The sequence below is a fragment of the Mastigoproctus giganteus genome, chromosome 2 (genome assembly GCF_048544385.1).
Source record: "Mastigoproctus giganteus isolate SK-2022 chromosome 2, ASM4854438v1, whole genome shotgun sequence".
NCBI lineage: Eukaryota > Metazoa > Arthropoda > Arachnida > Uropygi > Thelyphonidae > Mastigoproctus > Mastigoproctus giganteus.
In genome coordinates, this window is record NC_143576.1 from 260,591,538 (window position 1) to 260,611,937 (window position 20,400).

General features: G+C 35.9%; 1 protein-coding gene and 1 long non-coding RNA gene across 3 annotated transcripts in view; both read left to right on the top strand.

Annotated features, from left to right (window-relative positions):
• The first annotated feature begins 380 nt into the window (after positions 1 to 380).
• LOC150090427 (uncharacterized) overlaps positions 381 to 20,400 on the top strand; it is a 106,198-nt gene continuing 86,178 nt past the window's right edge. Inside the window, exon 1 of one of the 2 annotated variants that reach the window (XR_016546708.1) lies at positions 381 to 499. This is a non-coding gene — a long non-coding RNA (uncharacterized LOC150090427). Of the gene's footprint in view, positions 500 to 1,063; positions 1,590 to 20,400 lie in introns of those variants that run through there. The other variant, XR_016546709.1, reaches the window with a different exon arrangement.
• LOC150090428 (protein ZBED8L-like) lies at positions 12,071 to 12,598 on the top strand. The gene has a single exon (XM_090390310.1). The coding sequence runs from the start codon at positions 12,071 to 12,073 to the stop codon at positions 12,596 to 12,598; it is 528 nt and encodes a 175-aa protein (XP_090246436.1).

Here is a 20,400-nt window from a genome sequence, read left to right on the forward strand (position 1 = left end):
AGGAAGTTGAAGAAATTCAAGTCAACAATTATTTTCTGGCTTTTCAACCTTCAACTCGCGCACTGTACTAAGTACTATAAGTTATAAATACCTTTCGTGTTTGAGGTTGTCAGGAAAAAAATGTTTTTAACTGTAAAATACAGTATTTTGTATGGAAAATAAACCAGATAAATTCACCATGATCTCCTTAAATTAGGATTTATTATATATAATTTCAATAGCCTTATGCATTATTTAAAGTCTATTCAGCTGACAAAGGTAGATTTAAAGAATTATTTTTTGGAAATGACAGATGTATTAAAGAAAACGTCACATTAACGTGTTTTCGATTTGCTGTTATCAATCACCAAGTTTAGTTTGAGCTAAGATTTCAAATCAGATTTGCTAGCGCCATCTACCAATAGTATTATTGAGTAGCAAAAGCGCGGGCTGTGAAGTTGTGTTTTTCTGTTTGTGAAAGTATCTTAGGTTTGTAAGTGTGGGTTGTCGTGGTAGCAAGGTATGTCTGGTAACAGGCTATTTATTATTTAATTTTGCTGTAAGAATATACGTATTCGTAACAGTAGAATATGCACATCATGAACGTAATCAGGGTATTGAAAGATGCGGTGTGGTTTAAATCAGTGGAAATGTATAGTTGATTACCTGCGGAAAAAAAAAATGAAAATGGAAAAAGAAGCTCTTTCAATGCGCGATGCTATATTCAAGCTGGAAAATGTTCATTGTGTTATTATCAAAACCTAAAATGCTACCGCGACATATATATGCAAGTTTTTATGTGTCTTATAAATTATTGCGAAGTGTTTAAATAATTTATTTTTTTTCATATTGTACATATTTGACATTTGTAAGCATGGCGAACGATGGCTCTCCCGCTATGCGGCCTAACGGTTTCTTATATCTTTATGTATATATTTATGACGTTACTTTGTAGAATGAGAAAATCTTAATTAATAAATGTCGAATTTTAATGGTTGTTTTTTTTTATGCTTCTCTTTTATAATAAAAAGTGGAAGTGTATGCGTACAAAATAAAAATAACACTAAACCCTTCGTATACGTTAGAGTTCAATGAACGCGCGCGCGGTAGGGTGTCAAGGCAAGAAGTCTCCCACAAAGGTCTCCTAGTGCATCGGTGTATTTTTATTGTTGAATAAAAAAAAAAAGAAACAGAATCAATAGAGCGTAGATATTTATGAATATTTAATATTCTTATTGTTATTTTTTTTTCCTGAAAGAAAAGTCCGGCTTCGTGAGAAACGGGTTATCTATCTGTTGTTGACAGAAGCATAGGCTTGTTGTAATACACGAACAGTCGCCGTAGATAATTAAGCAGTCTTTTTAAGTTATCAAATTGTTTTAAGTTTATTTAGTATATTCTCACTCTGCACAGGAAATAAACTGAAATAAGGCAATTTTATTAATTAATATCACTTCTTTTGTCGATTTGTGAATTAGTTAATAATAAAATAAAATTATAACACACCTTGTCTAATATTTCAACTGTCTGAAGGATTAAGTTGTTTGGGATTAATAAGCCTATATTTGTTACACAGTTAATACCACATTTTATTACCATCAAAAGAGTTGGTAAGTATAGATGCAATAAATTAAATGCTAATAGGTTTTAGCAGATGTTTTATTAGTTTATGATTGATAGGCTTAATTAAACAAAGCATTTCTGATATAGAAAATAAGTTAGTGATATTTTGTAGTTTTTCCAATTTTTAATAATTACTACATTGGATACATGAAATTATTATTCTTTTATGTAATTGAACAGAAATTCTATTGAATATGTTTAGTACAAGGAGTTTTCAAAATTGATAGAATATTCGAATTTCAAAATTATTCTCAGCTTACAGTAATTGTTTATATTACAGAAGGTATACAAATGCCATTTGAAGGCTATTGAAACTTAGGTTGGAGATGAATTGGGAAGCCAAGTGAATTAATTTATTGAAGCTTGTACATTTAAACCTGTATATTCTGAAAGCATTTTTATGTATGTTAATTTTTATAATTTAAATTTGTAAAAAAAAAATTATTACCCATTAGACCGACGCAAATTACTAGAGTAGGTTGTTCTGTATACAAAATTACACTGCAGTTATATTTGAACACATTTAATTGGCTGGTTTAGCTAGCAGAAAGCAATATGATATGCTTTGTGTGTATTATTACACTTTTGGTGTTTTAATATGTGAAGGCAACTATAAAGACTTATCTCATCAATCTTTTTATCATCTGTAGTTCTATTCATTTGTACAAAAAAAAAAAAAAAGCATGCTTTCACAGTCTTTTCCATATATAATTACACTTTTTTAGCTGCACTGGACAAACTTTATAACATTAAATGCTGACCTAGTCATACCCAGCAATATTTCTCTCCATTAAACTAGTCATCTGTTACGCTAGAGGAATTCAGCTCAGTGAATGCTGTGCAAGAAATCAAGATAAAAAAAAAAATTGATGTAAATTCAGTTGAATTCCTGTGCTGTGAAAGATGAATTTAGTTTAATGGAAAAAAATATTGTTGGGTGTGAATAGGTCAACATTTGAATGCTCTCCAAAGTTTTCTTAGTGCATTCAAGTTCTTTCATGGTAATTATAATTAGAAGGGATAGAATAGGTCCAAATGAAGCTAACATTTAGGGTTTGAGTGGACAGGAGAACTGTAGATGAGATGAAATGATTGTCTACCTTTCCCATTACTAATATTATTAAAAATAGGATTATTCATTTTATTTTTAGAAAGGGTTAACATGCCAAAGTTTCTGTACCACTCACAACAGCCTTATTATGAAATAAATCATGAGCTCTGTAGAAAGTTTACCAGAAGATTGCATATCTAAAGTGCAAAATTGTGATACTAAAATTAAAAGGAGATTTCATATCTGCATCTGTCATTTGTTACCAGACCCATTATGCATAAACCTGGTCAGCCTATACTGTCTCCATGAGATACCCTCAATACAATTAAATTATGTCATATATGTTTAGGTGAGTGATTTGGGCTTCCACTGTATAACTGTACAATGGTGTTCTTAAGCTCCCATACATAGTGTGGCAATTGGAAAACGAGACTGATATTATTTGAGTGCTGGTGCTGCCATCTACTGGAAATAAACATGAAATGAAATAGGTATTTCAAATACAGTCAGTCCTCGTATAACACGTGTTTACATTACACGAATTCGATCATACACGATTTATAAATAGGGGAACGATATCTTATATAACACGAACCGAATTCGCTTATGCACGATTCGCCTTTGTGTTTACAAGAAATGGCAGTCGAACGCAGAATCACCTCAACCGAACGCAACACGATAGGAATGAAGAGAAGATTCTGAAAATGTATTTATGTGTTTTATATCAGTGAAGGGGAAACATTTCAGCATAATAAGGTAAAAACCCACACAATTCCAGCTATCGGTATTATCGCAAATGCAATTAGATCGAGTTTACTACCAATTTATAACAGATTCCACTAGCAGAAACGCACCTGGAAATTGTTTTTATTGTTTTATGGCAGTAACCCCTATAAATGTGCTTTAGTAAAATGTGAGGTGTTAATAGTGTATCTCAGCCTTTACGGTGTTGTTTATTCAGTTGCTACATGCGTGCAGCTTTGTTTATGTGTATCAAGCGGGCCTCCTCGGTTTGTAATTGTGCTTTATTCCCTAAAAATGAGTAAAATACTTAAAAGGTGTGAAAAGGAAGCGTCCTGGTGAAGACACTGCAGATTCAGAGAGAAAAAGAAAAGCAATATCGATAAACAGAGGCGGACTGGGTCAAAAATTCTTGCCCGGGAAAATTTATATTGGCCTCATACTATGGTTTATGGCCAAAATCACACCGGCCTCCGGCCCAACGGGGTTTCCCCGGTAAGGCATATGGCCAGTCCGCCCCTGTCGATAGAGAAAAAATGAAATTGTGAAACGCTTTGAGCGAAATGAAAGACCATGTGATATTGTACTTGCAACAGACCTAAATGAGGCAACGCCGCAAATTACAAAGAATGCAGAGAAAATAAAAACAACTTTGATAGCAGGAACAACTCAAAGTGTAATTAAAATCCATTCGATTAAGACACAAAGAACAAAGAATTGGAAGAGATGGAACGGCTGTCATCTGTTTGGATAGAAAATCAAACAAAAAACAAGTTTGCTTACGATAGAAGCAAAAGCATTAGCAATATTTTATTACGTAATAGTCGTTATAAAATACGTAAGTATTTTTTTACGATTATTTATTGTGTTTGGTTGGGTGGTCGGCACCTAACCCTATTTTTTCCCCATAGGGCCTGTTGTTTATATTGCACGATTTTGCATTGCATGAGGGTTTCTAGGAACACAACTATCGTGCTATACGAGGACTGACTGTACCTCTTTTCACAGTCTAGGTCAGCAGAAATTGCTGCCATTTCAGAATGTAGTGTGTGGAGGGACGATGGAATACGGAGCAAACAAGTTTTGTGTTTGACATTTCATTTCAGATGTTTCATTTGAAATGAAAAGGAAACATTTCAAATGATGAAGCAAGCATATGGAGTGAATTATCTGTCTTGTGCACTTGTGTTTGAGTGGCATAAACATTTTGCCCGTGGAAGAGACCTACCTCCTTTATTTTATGCTATCTCCTTTATTATACTAGATACAGACAGTAGTAAATTTAAAATTGAGAAAGGAATTCGACAAAGAGATACAATATCTCCGAAGTTATGTTTACTGCCGCCCTTGAGCAAGCTTTCAGAAGTTGACGAACATTCATACCCAGCAAATATGGTTCGAATGCCAGAGTTGATTGAAAAGGTGTCGGAAATCATTATCTGTGACCGATGTGCAATTCTCCGATTTATTTCAGAAGATCTGTGTGTTTAATGAGAAACCCATTCGACAAATAATTCAGGGTTTGAAGAAAATGAAGGTCTGTGTGGTTTGTTCCACATTTATTAAGAGAGTAAATGACAGGCATGAGTTGAACACTGCAAAGAACTCATTGAAGCTTCTGAAAACAAACCCAACTTCCTGAATTCAAACATCTTTTCGAGACAGTGTTTTCAGTGTGACCCTGCAGTGAAGTGACGAATTGTGGAGTGGAAGCTGGGAAACTCTCCTAAAGCCAAAAAAAGTTCATGAAGAAAGGTCAGATATCAAAACCATGCTTGTCACTTTCTATAACAGCAAGTAAATTGTGCCCATTGGTCAAAGTATTGCTTGTGCCTATCATCTGGATGTTTTGAAATGTTTGTTGCAGAGACTATCATGTATGGCCTCAGTATGGAGATGGTAGTTCATTTCCTCTTGCACGACAATGCATCAAGCTACAAGGCTCTCATTGCTCAGGAGTTTTTGGCTACCAAACAAGTGCATACTGTCTCACCCACCATATTCACCAAAGTTAGTCCTGTGCAACTTCTTTTTGTTCCTGAAGCTCAAGGCACCACTGAAAGGCTGTTATTTTCATGACATTGACACCATTCAAAGAGCTGTGATGAGCACATTGAACAGTTTACCAGGCATGGCCTTCCATTGCATGCAGTGGGAGGAAGTTATTTTGAATAAACTAAGGTTTGTTTACTCGTACATGGGATGATTTTTTTTTTTTTTTCTAGCATTACTCATTTTTCTTGCACTGTGTATATATCCTTTTAATGTAGGTTATAAATCTGTTTATTTCTGCAAGGATTCAGATACTGGACCTCATTTTTCTTAAAGAATGGACTGATTTCTGGTTGTTTTATTTCATTTTTTTTTTCTCATTTTAAAGATTTTGTAATAGGAAATTGTATTTAAAGTGATAAAACCATCCATGACCAGCATTAAAATCTCCACTTCTGCTACCATCAAATTCTTGCTTTATGCACATGTGCAAACTTCATTAAAACATTTATTTTCATTAATAATGGCAAAAAGTGTATTAAAATATCAGGTATTTTTAGCTTTTTTAAATTATTCTTAAAAACATTTAAATACTTGAAAGTAACATTAAGATTAAAATGTAATTCATATGAAATTTTGGGAAATTCTCAATAAATAGAACAAACTCAACAGCAATATAACTCACTGTAGGCTACCACAGATTGGTGTGCAAGAGATAAATGGGTGATGATGAAATAATGAATAAGGACTTTGTTTGTATATTTTTATTTATTAATCTTAGTGTAGCAAATAAATATAACTCTTTTATGTGTCTTATTAGTAGTGACAAATGATGCAAGAAAGCAAGCTTGTAAAGCATAAGAAAAAAAAAAAAAAAACCTACAACACATCACCCATCCAAACTCTCCAAGAATTAATCTAGTTCTTCCTTGAATTTATTCTAACATATCTCTCCTGAAATTATCCTTCCTCATTTTGAATTTATGTCCCCTCATATATGTAGCCTCAGAAAGAGGAGAATGCCATCAACATTTAGTTTACCCAATCCATTCAAGGTCTTAAATGTTTACCTCAATCAGATCTGCCTGCAAGTGCCTAGTTTTTGGACTCTGCAATTTGCAGAACTGAAGCCTTTCTTGGTAAGAGGACCCTTTTGTTCCCTTCACCAGTGTTGTCCTTCACACTTTTTCAGGGAGATCTATATCAGCAAAGTTTCTGAATATCATTGACAGAAACTCCATGAGCTGTCCTGGCAGCCTAATTGTGCAGTCAGAGAATTTCATATTTGACTGCACAATTACTCCCAGGTCTTTCATTTTTCACTACCCTGAGTATAGTACCACACAGTTGGGTTATTAATCTGGGATTACTTCTACCCATGTGCACCACCTTGAATTTATCAATGTTAAACTTCACCTGCCATTTCTCAGCCCATTGACCTAATTTTCCTGGATCTTGTTGCAGTAGCTTACACTTATTACTGTCATTAACCACCCTGCCAACCTCTTTATCATCTGCAAACTTAGATATTGAGACTCATACACTTGTCATGATGAACCGAAGACGACAAACGAAGAGCAAGATAAACACTGACAAGGACAAAATTGAATATACTGAGTTATGCAAAGCCATTAGAAAGAGACTCAGAGGACATAAGATTTAACACAAGAAAAGTAGAACAGGCATTAAGGGAAAACAAAAGACTTAAATCAGCAGCCATGAGCAGTAATACAGAAAGACAAATGATACTGAAATTGAAGAATAGTGATGGTATATTTATAAATAGCAGAGAAGGCATAATTAAGATTGCAGAAGACTACTATAAAGAATTATATAGGGAGCGAGGGAATGATGCCAGCAGTGGGGAAAATGGATCACAAATTAGCAATGCATACGACATACCTGATATCCTTCCTGATAAGGTAGAACATGCATTGAAGAAAATGAAGAATCAGGAAGCCCCGAGTGAAGAAGTTACCGTAAAGTTATTAAAATCGGGAAGAAGAGACAGAAACTGGCAAGGCTTTTCACAAAATACATTAGAAAAGGCATTACCTAAGGAGTGGAATAATGCCATCATAATTTTGCTGCATAAGAAAGCAGATAAATCAGAAATTGAAAATTATAGACCAATTAGCTTGTTGTCCTATATGTACAAGTTGTTCACAAGGATCATTACTAATAAATTAAAAAGAATACTTGATGAGAATCAACTGAAAGAGCAAGCTGGCTTTAGGACAAGATTCTCAACTATGGATCATCTTCACGTAATATTGCAGCTAATGGAGAAAGCAAATGAATATAAAACACCATTATGTCTGGCATTTGTGGATTATGAAAAAGAATTTGACTCCATACAGCATAAGGCAATGTTTCAGGCACTGGAAAGACAAGGCAGGCATACATTATGATTTTGAAGAAAATATACGAGAATGCTCCCTCTTTTATTAGACTAGATATAGACGGTACCAAATTTAATATTAAGAAAGGAATTCGACAAGGAGGCAATATCTCCAAAGTTGTTTACTGCCGCTCTTGGGGAAGCTTTCAGAAAATTAGACTGGTCGCAGAAAGGGGTCGATGTGAATGGAGAGTACCCAAGCCATTTACGATTTGCAGATGACATTGGGATCATAAGCCATGATCCCAAAGAATTAGAGGAAAATCTTAATCAGTTATCAATAAGGATTTCGGACTAAAGATGAATAATCTTTAGAGAGAAGCAGTAATTGAAAAAGTGGATTCATATATTTATCTGGGACAAGTCATTAGCTGTAATAATGATAAATGGCTGGAAGTGAAGAGAAGAATAAATTTCAGATGGATAGCATTCAGGAAATATAGCTATACACTGAAGAACAATATCCCAATTTGTCTGAAATGTAAAATAGTGAACCAATGTATACTTCCCACCATGACTTATAGAAGTGAAACTTGAGCGCTCACCAAAAGAATGGAAGAGAAGCTGAAAACTGCACAGCAAAGAATGGAACAAATTATATTAGGCAGCAAACACCAATAAAGGATATTCTTATCAAAACTAAAGAACTGAAATGGACTTGGTCAGGACACATAGCTTGAACACATGACGACAGATGAACTAAGGAAATACAGAATGGTACCCAAGTGGAGCTAAAAGAAATCCTGGAAGACAACAATGGAGATGGATAGATGAAATTTTCAAGTTTGTGGTTAGTAAATGGATGGCCATTGCATAAAACAGGTTAGTGGAAAGTTGCTGAAGAGACCTTCATCCTGCAGTGGATTGAAAATGGCTGTTGATGATGTGACCTTCATCATTTATAAATATTGAAAACAAAATTGGGCATAGCACTGAACCCTAGCAGACTCCACTAATTAAATAAGTCCATTGATAACCACTTAATGCCACATTGCATCAGCTTGTCCAGCAGTCTTTTATGTGTAACAATATCAGAAGACTTCTTGAAATCCAAGTATAAAATATGAAAATTATTTTTTGTATCTATTTCCTTGGTTACTGCATCATGGTATCCAATCAGAATGTCAGACAAGACCACCCCTCAATAAATCCATGCTGTGACTGCAGTATAATTACATTCCTGTCTAGGTGGTCCTGCATTATTTCTTTAAGTAGTTTTCTCTATAGTTTTTCCAGGACTCTGTCATCTCTTTTTCCAGTTACATATGGGCTGGCAGATTTTCCCCATTTTGAATCTTTTGAAATCTCCCATTACAATTTTATAGTGATAGTCGTCGTCCTTATAAAGGTGCAACATATCTTCAGACTTCAACTTCACCATCAATATGGCTACTTTGTAGGAGCATAAGCTTGAATAATTTGAAGAGAATAGTAATTGTTTAGCTTAAATAATACAGCAAGCAATTCTTTCAGTAATACTTTCTACTTTTATTGTTGAATCTGTTAGTCTTTTGTTGATCAGGAACCCAATTCCACCACACAGTCCATTATTTGTTCCTTTGTAGTACCCAATGTCTGCCTGTCTGCTAGTTTTACCAAATCTTCATCTTTTCTTTGAATCTCACATAAATCGATGATGTCCCAGTTGATGATTTTTGGCTCATGTAATAGTTCTAGGTGTGAGTCTGTACTCATAGACCGGATGTTAAGCATGCCAATGTTTAAAGTCCAAAGGCAGCCTGATTGAGTACAGTGATTCTTAGTACCCTTTGCCATCAAGCTGGTCTTCCCACTGCCGTAGGCAGTAGCTCACAGGCCTCCAGGGAATGAAGGCTGTTTATTTTGTTGTTAAGCCATGTTGAAGCAATGAACCATGGTCCAGTGCAGGTTGTTAGATTTTGGATCGATTTAGTCTGGTGTCTTAGCTTTGAACTGTCCATTGTGGGTGACCCTGATAGCATTAGTAGAAGCACATGATGCAAGAAAGCAAGCTTATACAGCATCAGGCCAAAAAAAAAAAGCCTTCCCATTTCACTGATCCATTCATTCCAAATGTTTGTCTAGTTCTGCCTTGAATTTATTTAAGCTATCAACTTCCACAACAACAGATGGAAGTTTGTTCCAGCAATCAACTACCTTCTAGCTAAAGGCAAACTTCCTCACATCTATTCTACAATTGTCTTTCCTCAGTTTGAATCTATACCCCCTCAGGTTTGTAATCTGAGCAAGAGGAAGAATCCCATCAGCATTGAGCCTGCTCAGTCCATTCAAAGCCTTATACACCTAACTCAGATCACCTTGCAGGTGATCTGAGTTAGTCTCCTGTATTCATTCTAGCAACTCTACGTCCTTCCTAAAATGAGGCTTCCAGACCTGTACGCAGTAATCAAGGTGTGGCCTGACCATTGCCTTATATAAGGGGATAATCACCTCCTTATCCCTGCTCACAAAATTCCTGTATATCATTGACATAACCTACTCTGGCAGCCTGTCTGCACTGCTCAGAAAATTTCATATCTGACTGCACAATTACCCCCAGGTCTTTTTCATTCTCCACTAGCTGAGTGTAACACTACCCAGTTGGTACCTTTCTCTAGGGTTACTGCTAACCACTGCTAACAAATGCAGTACTTTGCATTTGTCAATGTTAAACTTCAGTTGCCACTTCTCAGCCCATCTGCCCAACTTTTCCAGATCCTGTTGTAGCAGCATACTGTCATTACTGATAGGAGTATACATTCCCAGTGGCATGATTCTCAGCTTCCTCGACAAGTGCAATACTCGAGCTGTGATAAGGCATTGATTCATGGGAAGTGATACCTAAATTTAATATATAGGAATATTTAAAAAAACAAAAAGAAAAACCACACCGTCTTTTTGTAGAAAGAAAGTAAGAAAGCAGAGCCTCTCTTTAGAGTATTTGTGCCCTATTCAAAATATTTTCCAATTTGCATATATTTCCTTAGAAATATATGCAAATCTGAACATATCATTCAAGAGCAAGAATTATTCTGAGCAAGAGGAAGAATCCTCTAAAAAATATTAAAAGCCTGCCGTGTTCATACATATTAAGCATTTTATATTATTTTAATTATTTGCTATGGCAGGCCTTTAATATTTTTTTCAAATTTCTGCCGCGGCGGACCTTGATTCACTCCCTAAAAATAAAATATACAAATGCAGTGTTATCATTAGAATAAAATTCTGTTACAAATAGCAAACTGAAAAGAATATTCACTATGATTCAAAATTCAGTATCAAATTCATTTTTAATCGGTGTCTCAATGTGTGAATGACAGACTGTCGAATGAAGGTGAGTTGCTCTATTAACGCAGTTGAAGATCACCCCGTATGTTTTGCTGATGCCGCCCCGTTTGCAATGATGTAATTCAATAATGTCTGCGATGGGCCGTCTAAGGCACGAACTTAGTTCACCAATAGTCAACCACCTTTAGTTGGCGCATGATAGAAACCAGTCACTTGCTGTCAAGCACAGGTTAGCTACTGCTTGCACTTTCTAAAATCTAAAGAACGTCTGTAGGTCGTCATCAGTCCGTGCTAAATCCGTATCCACGGAGAAAAAATGTAAATATTCAGAAGACTATCAAAAATTTGGCTTTACCACCATTGTTGGTCATTGCTGATCAACAGCAATGGCATAGAGAAGCCACAGTGCATTTTGTGCAATGTCATTCTTAGTGCTGAATCTATGAAACCTTCAAAACTGAAACGTCACTTAGAGACAAAGCATTCAGAACAAACTAAAAAGGATTTGGAGCTAATAAAAAGCTTCATATGAAGTCGCATTGGAAATTGCCAAACAAAAAAAAAACCTTACACGATTGGAGAAACTGTCATCAAACCCTGCATGTTGAAGATGGTGAAGTTAATTCTTGGGGAAGCCAGCAAGATAAAGATGCGACAAATATCTGTCCAATAACACTATTCAGAGCCGCATTTTGGATATGTGAAAGGCGTGAAAGAGCAGGTTTTGAATGAAATCAACAGACATAAGTTCATGTTCTCAGTTGCTTGTCTTCATGAAATATATTCATTCAGGTGACATCAAAGGAGAGTCCCTGTTTTGTAGTGGACTTGAAACTACTAGAAAAAGGTGAAGATATTATGGAGAAAATAAATACCTTTTTTGAAACTGGAGGACTACAGTGGAAAAAACGACTGTGGGTTTTGTACAGATGGAGCACCAGCTATGCTAGGGTCAAAGTCGGGCTTTCAGACAAAAGTGAAAGAACTTGTTCCCCCAAGCAAAGGGCATTCACTGCATGATTCACCGATATGCTCTTGCCAGTAAGACTCTTCTATCTCCTCTGCAAGAGGTACTTGATTCTCTGATCAAAATTGTGAATTACATCAAATCTGGAGCCCTCAACACCCCTCTGTTTAAAGAACCCTGTAAAGACATGAATTCTGATCACGAGGTTCTTCTTTTCTACACTGCTGTATGTTGGTTGTTGAAAGGAAATGTTGTGAATCGTGTCTTTGATTTGAAAGATGAAATAAAGTTGATCCTGGAAGTGCAAGGGAACCATGACCTTGTGGCTTACTTTAATGATGAAGCTTGGAAGAAAAGAGTTGCTTACTTAGCAGACATTTTAGACCAGCTAAAAAAGCTGAACTTAAAACTTCAGGGAAAGGAAATACACATTATCAAATTTCAAGACAATCTTCAAGCATTTGTATTGAAGCTGCAAAATTGGTGTTGGAAAGTAAATCTTGGAAATGTTGCTATGTTTGAAAAACTTTGCAGTGTGGTAGAGGAATCTGAAGGAGGAGAATACTGGGCACCTTGAATCCCTTGAAAAGCAATTTCAGCGGTACTTCCAGGAGAAGAATCTGCAATGGTACGAAATCCATTCTCTGCTTCCCTGAATGTAGCCAGCATTTCCGATGAAGTATAGGATGAATTCTTGGATCTGCAGAATGATTCCTTGGCACGTAATTTGTTTTATGAAAAATTGCTGACTCAGTTCTGGTGTGCTATGTATCAATCATATCCAAATGTCACCATGCTTGCCTTTCGAGTTTTACTTCATTGGCCTCTACATATCTCTGCGAGAGTGGATTTTCAATGCTTCATATCAAAACAAAGGCAAGAAACAGACTGAATGTTGAGAATGACATGAGGTTGGCTTTAACAAACATTCATTGAAGAGGCCTCTGGAGTCAGTAATTCTGATTCATCTATGATGCTACTAAAACACTGACTCAAATCGATAAAATGCCTTTATTAAACAAAAATACACATACTGACTGTATAAACTGTATATTAAAATGAAATAAGATGGTAAATGGAACAAGAATAAAATGCAATAAAATATAAAATTAAAAGCACTAAAAAGATATTTAAAATTACTGAAAACCACTGAAACAGGAGCTTTCGCAACATATCGGCCGCCTTCATCAGCAATAATGGTTGCAGGTTATCCGACAATCGATATATATACACATATATACCCCAGCAGGTCTGCAACACGAACTATGGCACCTGCGCATCGTCCACTTCTCATGTGTTGGAACCGGAAATGGAACGAACCACTCTAAACCGTTCGTCTCTCCCTAGGATAAGGACTTCAAAGAGTGGATGAATGCGACAGCCCTTATCTCTATTAAGACTATAGCATCCAGACGAACATATCCTTAAACTCTCTAGCCATTTCCGGTTCCAAAAGCCATCTGCCCTATCCATAATCACGGCTTCTTTAGCTGTAATGCCATGCCCAGTTTCCCAGGCATGTTCAGCTACAGCTGAACCCACATAATTGGCTGTCTTGAGGGCCCTATTGTGTTTCCCCAGGTGATCACGCAGCCTACGTTTTGTTTGCCACACATAACACCCCCCCCCCACAATCTGGACACTCAATTTCATATATGACCTCACTAGTGTTATTACCCACAATAGGATCTTTGATTGTGCAGTCTCTGACCCGATAGCTGCACACAGTGTATCTTACATGAACGTAAATTACGGGAAATGGGTTCTGAAATGGATTGTAGGGAATGTATGCGGTGGCAACAGGTGTAAAAGTGTCCCTGCAACTGCTACTCATATCTCTTAAACACCCCTCAATAATGCTCTGGGGATATCCGCACGTTACTAGGTCAGCCATAACTCATTTAGTCTCGCTGCCCCTCTCCTCAGATGAGGAGCAGTGGGAAGGTTTGGATCACACTGCTTTTCATCTGAGGAGAGGGGGTGACGAGACTAAAAAAGTTACGGCTGATCTGCTTGATTGCCTGGAGGAGCACGATAGGGCCCTCAAGACAACCAATTATGTGGGTTCGGCTGTAGCTGAACATGCCTGGGAAACTGGATATGGCATTACAGCTAAAGAAGTCGCAATTATGGATTGAGCGGATGGAACTGGAAATGGCTAGAGAGTTTAAGGATATGTTCGTCTGGATACTATAGTCTTAATAGGGATAAGGGCTTTTGCATTCATCCACTCTTTGAAGCCCCTTATCTTAGGGAACGTTTCAGAGTAGTTCATTCCATTTCCGGTTCCAATGCACGAGAGGTGGACCGTGTGCAGGTGCCATAGTTCGTGTCGTGGACCTGCTGGGGTGTATATGTGTACATATATAGATTGTCGGATAACCTGCAACCATTATTGCTGATGAAGGTGGCCAATGCTGCCAAAAGCTCCTGTTTTAGTAGTTTTTAGTAATTTTAAATATCTTTTTAGCACTTTTAATTTTATATTTTATTGCATTTTATTCCTGTTATATACCATCTTATTTAATTTTATTTTAATGTACAGTTTATACAGTCAGTGTGTGTATTTTTGTTTAATAAAGACATTTTATCGATTTGAGTCTGTTTTAGCTACTAAAACACCACTAAAATTCATCATAGATGAATCATTTAACAAACACTCGGCCACAAATTTTGAAGCTGGCTGCCCAGGTCCAAGTCATCGCATTAAATATTTGTTTAGAATTATATTCTGAAAAATCTATTTTTAATGTGTTTTCTTTACCCTATTAAAAATGTATTTTATGCAAATGTGGCTGGGGTCATAGGTTACTTGGCTATTATAAAAGGGGGTTGCGACTCGAAAAAGGTTGGGAAACACTGGCTTAAATAGATTCAAGGCAGAAGTAACAAACATCTGGAGTGAGTGGATGGGTGAAATGAGGTTTTTTTTTTTTTTTTTTTTTGGCTGATGCTATCTTTCCTTTCTTCTATAAGCTTCCTTTCTTGCATCGTGTGCCATTGCTAATGCTAATAGCAGCGGCACATGCCTTTTGGCCAGAAGCTAAAACATTGCAATTTAAAAGTATATTTTATTTGCAAATTTTATTTTATTTTTTTTTATGAAAACCCCAAACACGAAAGGTATCAAAACCTATAGTACTTAGTACCATGCATGGGTTGAAGGAGAAGTATGGGGGGAGGGGGATGCCGGATACTTTGCTCTAGAGACTAAACATGGGTTTCACCACTTCAAGTCTCCAATAAGCAAAGTGGTGGTATTTCACCGGTTGATGAAAGTCATGAACATGAGCATCCATGCTCATCATTACACTACTGGATATCATTGATTTTGTCTGTTCCCTTGCCATTTACAGGCCCTCTCCAAAGTATGGGCCTTAGGCACATGTCTAGTTTGCCTAGGCCTAAGTTAGGAAAACTTATGCCTAGGCAAATTATACTGTCATCCAAGAAATGGGATAGGTAAAGTCTTGAATATATGTATATTAAATTAGCCAAAATTAGAATAATGAAGCTGAAAAATATAAAAGTAATTTAAAACCAGTTACTGTCTTTACACATTAATAAATGCTTTGACTGGGACAAATGCCTATCAGTGCATAAATAATAAGTAGTTGGTAGAGCTATCATCTGTTTCTGTGGGCCTTATACCAGCTTTATAAAGGTTTAAGTAGGAAAGCTCATGGTGGCTTATATTAGAGTGGTATACAAATGCCAATAATGAGAAATAAAATTTAATCGTACTTTAAGCCTAGGGAAGGGGATAATTTTGCTGTAGTCTGGTTTAAAAGAACTGTTGATCCAGAAGGACTAATATTCCTATGCCAGATTCTGTCTAGCATAAATGGGCCCTTTATGCAGGATTACAGCAAAATTAGTTCCTCTGTAATGTTCAAAGTACAGTCAGTCCTTGTATAACAAATGTTTACACTACACGAATTTAATCATACATGATTTATAAATATGGGTACGATAGGCCCTTTAATGGGCCCACAAATAACATGAACTGAATTCGCTTATGCACAATTCTGTTTTGCGTTTATAAGAAATGGTAGTCGAATGAGGTGAAGTCAGAAAGAATGCAAAGAAAATAAAAGCAACTTTTATAGCAAGAACTACTCAAAAATATAATAAAATCCATTAGGTCAAGACAAATAATTGGAAGAGATGGATGTCTGTTATCTGTTTGGATGGAAGATCAAACAAAGAAGAGATCAAGAACAAGTTTGCATATGGCAAAAGCATTAGCAATATTTTATTACTTAATAATGTAATTACGATAATTGTAATAAAATACATAAATATTTTATTATGATTATTAATTCTTTGGTAATGTTTTGGTTATAAATGTGTGTTCAGCCTTGAGTGGTCGGCACCTAACCCTATTTTTCCCATAAGGCCTGTTATTTATATTGCATGAAGGCTTCTAGGAACACAACTACCGTGTTATACAAAGACTGACTGTATGTTTAAATTTTATTTTTGTTATTGACATCTGTATATCATGTATTGTCACTAATAGGAGCTATTATTGAGCTTTCATATATAGCAATATTTTATTACTTAATAAAATAAGATAATAAAATTATTACTTAAGCCTATGTAATGCTGGTATAAGGCACATAGAAACGGAAGTAGTTTTTCTAATTGCTTGTTATATTTATTGATAGGCATTGGTCCCAGTCAAAGTGCTTAGTGTGTTGAGACAGTGACTGGTTTTTAATTACTTCTATATTTTTTAGCTTATTTAATATACATACATACATTCATGACTTTACATATTTTATTGCTTTGTTTATATCTGGTTATATTTTTTATGTTTTTTGTATGAAATTTAGGATCTAATAACATTTTTCAACGTCACTGATAAATATGCATATTGTTCATGTAAATGTTTAATGTTAACAGTGGCATTAGGGGTCACTAGTAGAATAATTATTAGTCAAATTAAAAATAGTTAACTATTTTATTGAGTGTGCATGCGCATGCATGTATGGCAAATATTGGGCAAATACACAGTAGCAGATCCTGCTATAATTCAACATATGTTCTGAAAAATCAGTAATAGTAGAAATGCATGCTGTAGCTTGCATGTATTCATATAACAGTCATGGATAGTATTAGCAATAGACACATAGTGCAAGGAAGCCTATGGCTTATGCTGCACCAGCCAAAAAAAAAATAATAATAAATAAATAAATAAAATAATAAAATAAACTAAAAAAAAAAATAATAATAATAATAAGAGAAAAGGAAATAGACAACCCATGCGGTTCCCTCCTCCCTTAGGTAATTATCCAGCTGATCTTTGAATTTCCCTAAACTCTACCAGCCATGTAGAGAATAATAGTTTAGGAAGATAATTTATTCCAGTAATTTATAACTTGCTAGCTAAAATAAAACTTCCTGCAGTCCAGTCTAAAATAAAACTTCCTGCAATCCAGTCTAAAAAAAATCTCCCCCCATAACTTTATGGCCCCTAGTTCTAGAATCATTTATAACCGTGAAAATTTCGCCCTCATTCATTTTACTTATGCCTCTCAGAGCCTTAAACACCTTAATCAAGTCTCCTCTAAGGTGCCTAGCTTCCCAGCTCTGCAACCCACATATTCAGCCTTTCCTCATCTTACCAGGTGAGTTACCCATCTTTGGACCCTTTCAAGAAGCACAAGTCTCCATACTTGAACATAATATTCCAAATGTGGTCTAATAATAGCCTTATATAATGGGATTATGACGTCCTTATCTCTACTAGTAGTTCGATAAATCATCAATGAGGCACCATGGGTCTTCCTTGCAACCTGTCTACAATACTCGGAGAACTTAATGCGAAATCCCTTTCTTCCACTACTGGCTTTAGTTCAACTCCACCAAGTGTATAAATTATTTTGGGGTTACTGTTTCCCAGGTGTAATACCTTGCACCAGCATTTCCCAAACTTTTTTAGTAACTGAAAACATTTACGGAACACAAGTTTAGCAGTATCCAAAGAACTGTTTGCTAATATTTTATTACATACAACGAACTGGGCATCAGGAGCATCTTTATTTCCAACACATATAAAGCTGAAATTCAAATAACTGTCATCATACTTTCGTTTTGGTCTTTTATTAGTTGGTTTCTGTTTTTTCACTTCGGATTTTTGGGGGACAAAAGGCTGCAATTGTTCATCCTCACTTTGAAGTGTGACAATATTGTGTTCGTTTTTCATCGACCACAGTTGCAATACTAGAATTACTTGCTTCTCATTTTAAAGTTCCTTTTTTCAACCACAAATCCGTGGTCATTTATTTTAATAATATTTCGAAATACTTGATAATTAACAAAAAAATTTATACAAGGAAGTGAGTTTAGTTATGATATCAGTTTGTTTCCCCCCTTCCTTCAACCCGTGTACTCCAGGCTAAATCGCATACAAATGGCATATTAGATCACTACATTGTTACTTTTTCGTAGATGGCATTACATCTATGCAAAAACCTGCCAAAATAAAGTGTGTTACGGTCTATTGGATTATTAGTCTATGCCAGTATATTAATAATCGAAAAAATATTATGTTAAAAATTATAATGATACAAAAGTTGTCACTACAAATATGCAAAATTTATTAATTTTCTTTTATTTTTTAATTATTAATTACAATTTTTCATGGAACACAGTTTGGGAAACGCTGCCTTGCACTTTACTGGATTAAAGCATAGCTGTCAGTTTTCTGACCATCCCTAAAGTCTATCTAGGTCACTCTGAAGAAGCTCTGCTTGGCGGTGATCATTAACTACTCTTCAATCTTTACATCATCTGCAAATTTAGACATCATGCCCTTCATCGATGTCATTTATAAAAATCAAAAACAACAGTGGCCCTAATACTGATCCTTGGGGAACCCCACTTTTTACATCAACTCAATCTGAGGAATAACCATTTATCACAATCCTCTGCCTCCTGCCCCGAAGCCATCCAGCTATCCATCTAAGGATTTTCCCCTATTTCTGAAATTAGACTGACCCACCAGTAATTTCACACTTCACTCTTAGAACCGCCCTTATTATGTATTGGAGATACGTTGGCACTTTTCCAATCCAACGGAATTTAGCATTAGCATTAGCACATGATGCAAGAAAGCGAGCTTATATAGCATCTTCCAAAAAAAAGACACCCCCCCCCCCTTCTCATTTCACCCATCCACTCGCTCCAAATGTTTGTCTAGTTCTGCCTTGAATCTGTTTAAGCTATCAGCTTCTACAGCGACAGATGGAAGTTTGTTCCAGCAATCAACCACCTGCTGGCTAAAGGCAAACTTCCATACATCTAAGCTACAACTGTCTTTCCTCAATTTGTTATGCCCTCTCAGGCATTATTTTGAGCAAGAGGAAGAATCCCATCAGCATTGAGCTTGCTCAAGCTCCCAAGTCCAGTGATGCTCTCATAATTAGCCTCAATGGTTCAATATACTCACTAGCTGCATCCCTTAAGATAATAGGGTATATGCCATCAAACCCAAGAGCCTTACTAGCCTGTAGGCTCGAAAGTTTTTTCATTAAATAAACATGTGAAATTTCAGCATCATTAATTACATTTTTTTCAATTTCACTCCCATAATTTCTCTTTGACACAATGGGTTTTTCTTCTGTAAATATTGATGCAAAGTAACTGTTGAGTTCATCTGCATCTTCAGCTGGGGTATCTAATACTATCCCACGTCCATTACGTAAGGATCCGATCTGGTTTCTCCTCTTCTTTGCATTTATATATGTGAAGGATTCCTTATACCCACTCTTTGCCAGTGATTTCTCATAATCTGCTCCTGCCAGCCTAACCTTTTCTTTCGCAATATTACAGATCAATTTGTAGCTGTCATAGGCTTCAGTACTTTTTGTTGCTCTGTAACTTTTCCATGCCGTCGTTTTCTGGTGAAGTAATCTGGCAGCTTCCTTATTCATCCAACTTGGAATCTTCCTCAGGGAGTATTCTTTTAATTGTATGTGAGCATTCAAGGTTTCTGTGATTAACGATATAACATAATTCAGTTGTAATCACTCTCTGTGAGATATCTAACCAGTTAATAGAGGCCATGTAGCATCTTAAGCTGTCCTAATTTTCTTTCCTGAAATTATAACCCATTCCTTTGCCTTTAACTACTGCTACCTCTCTCTTCATCATGCACCGTAAAACTCCCTGATCACTCCCTTCTACTGGTTCCTGTACTGTCAGCTCTATTATGTGATCATAATAGGGCTGACAGTAGGTGCAATAAAAACTAAATTGTGAATACTTACCTCATTTTAAACAATTTTTATCAATACACATTATACTGTGATTGGTAAATAACATATTAAAACCCAAAGGTTATTAAATAAAACTAAAAATAAAATTTACACG

Coding starts and splice junctions, on each gene's coding strand:
- LOC150090428 (XM_090390310.1), top strand. CDS start 12,071: ATGATTCACCGATATGCTCTTGCCAGTAAGACTCTTCTATCTCCTCTG.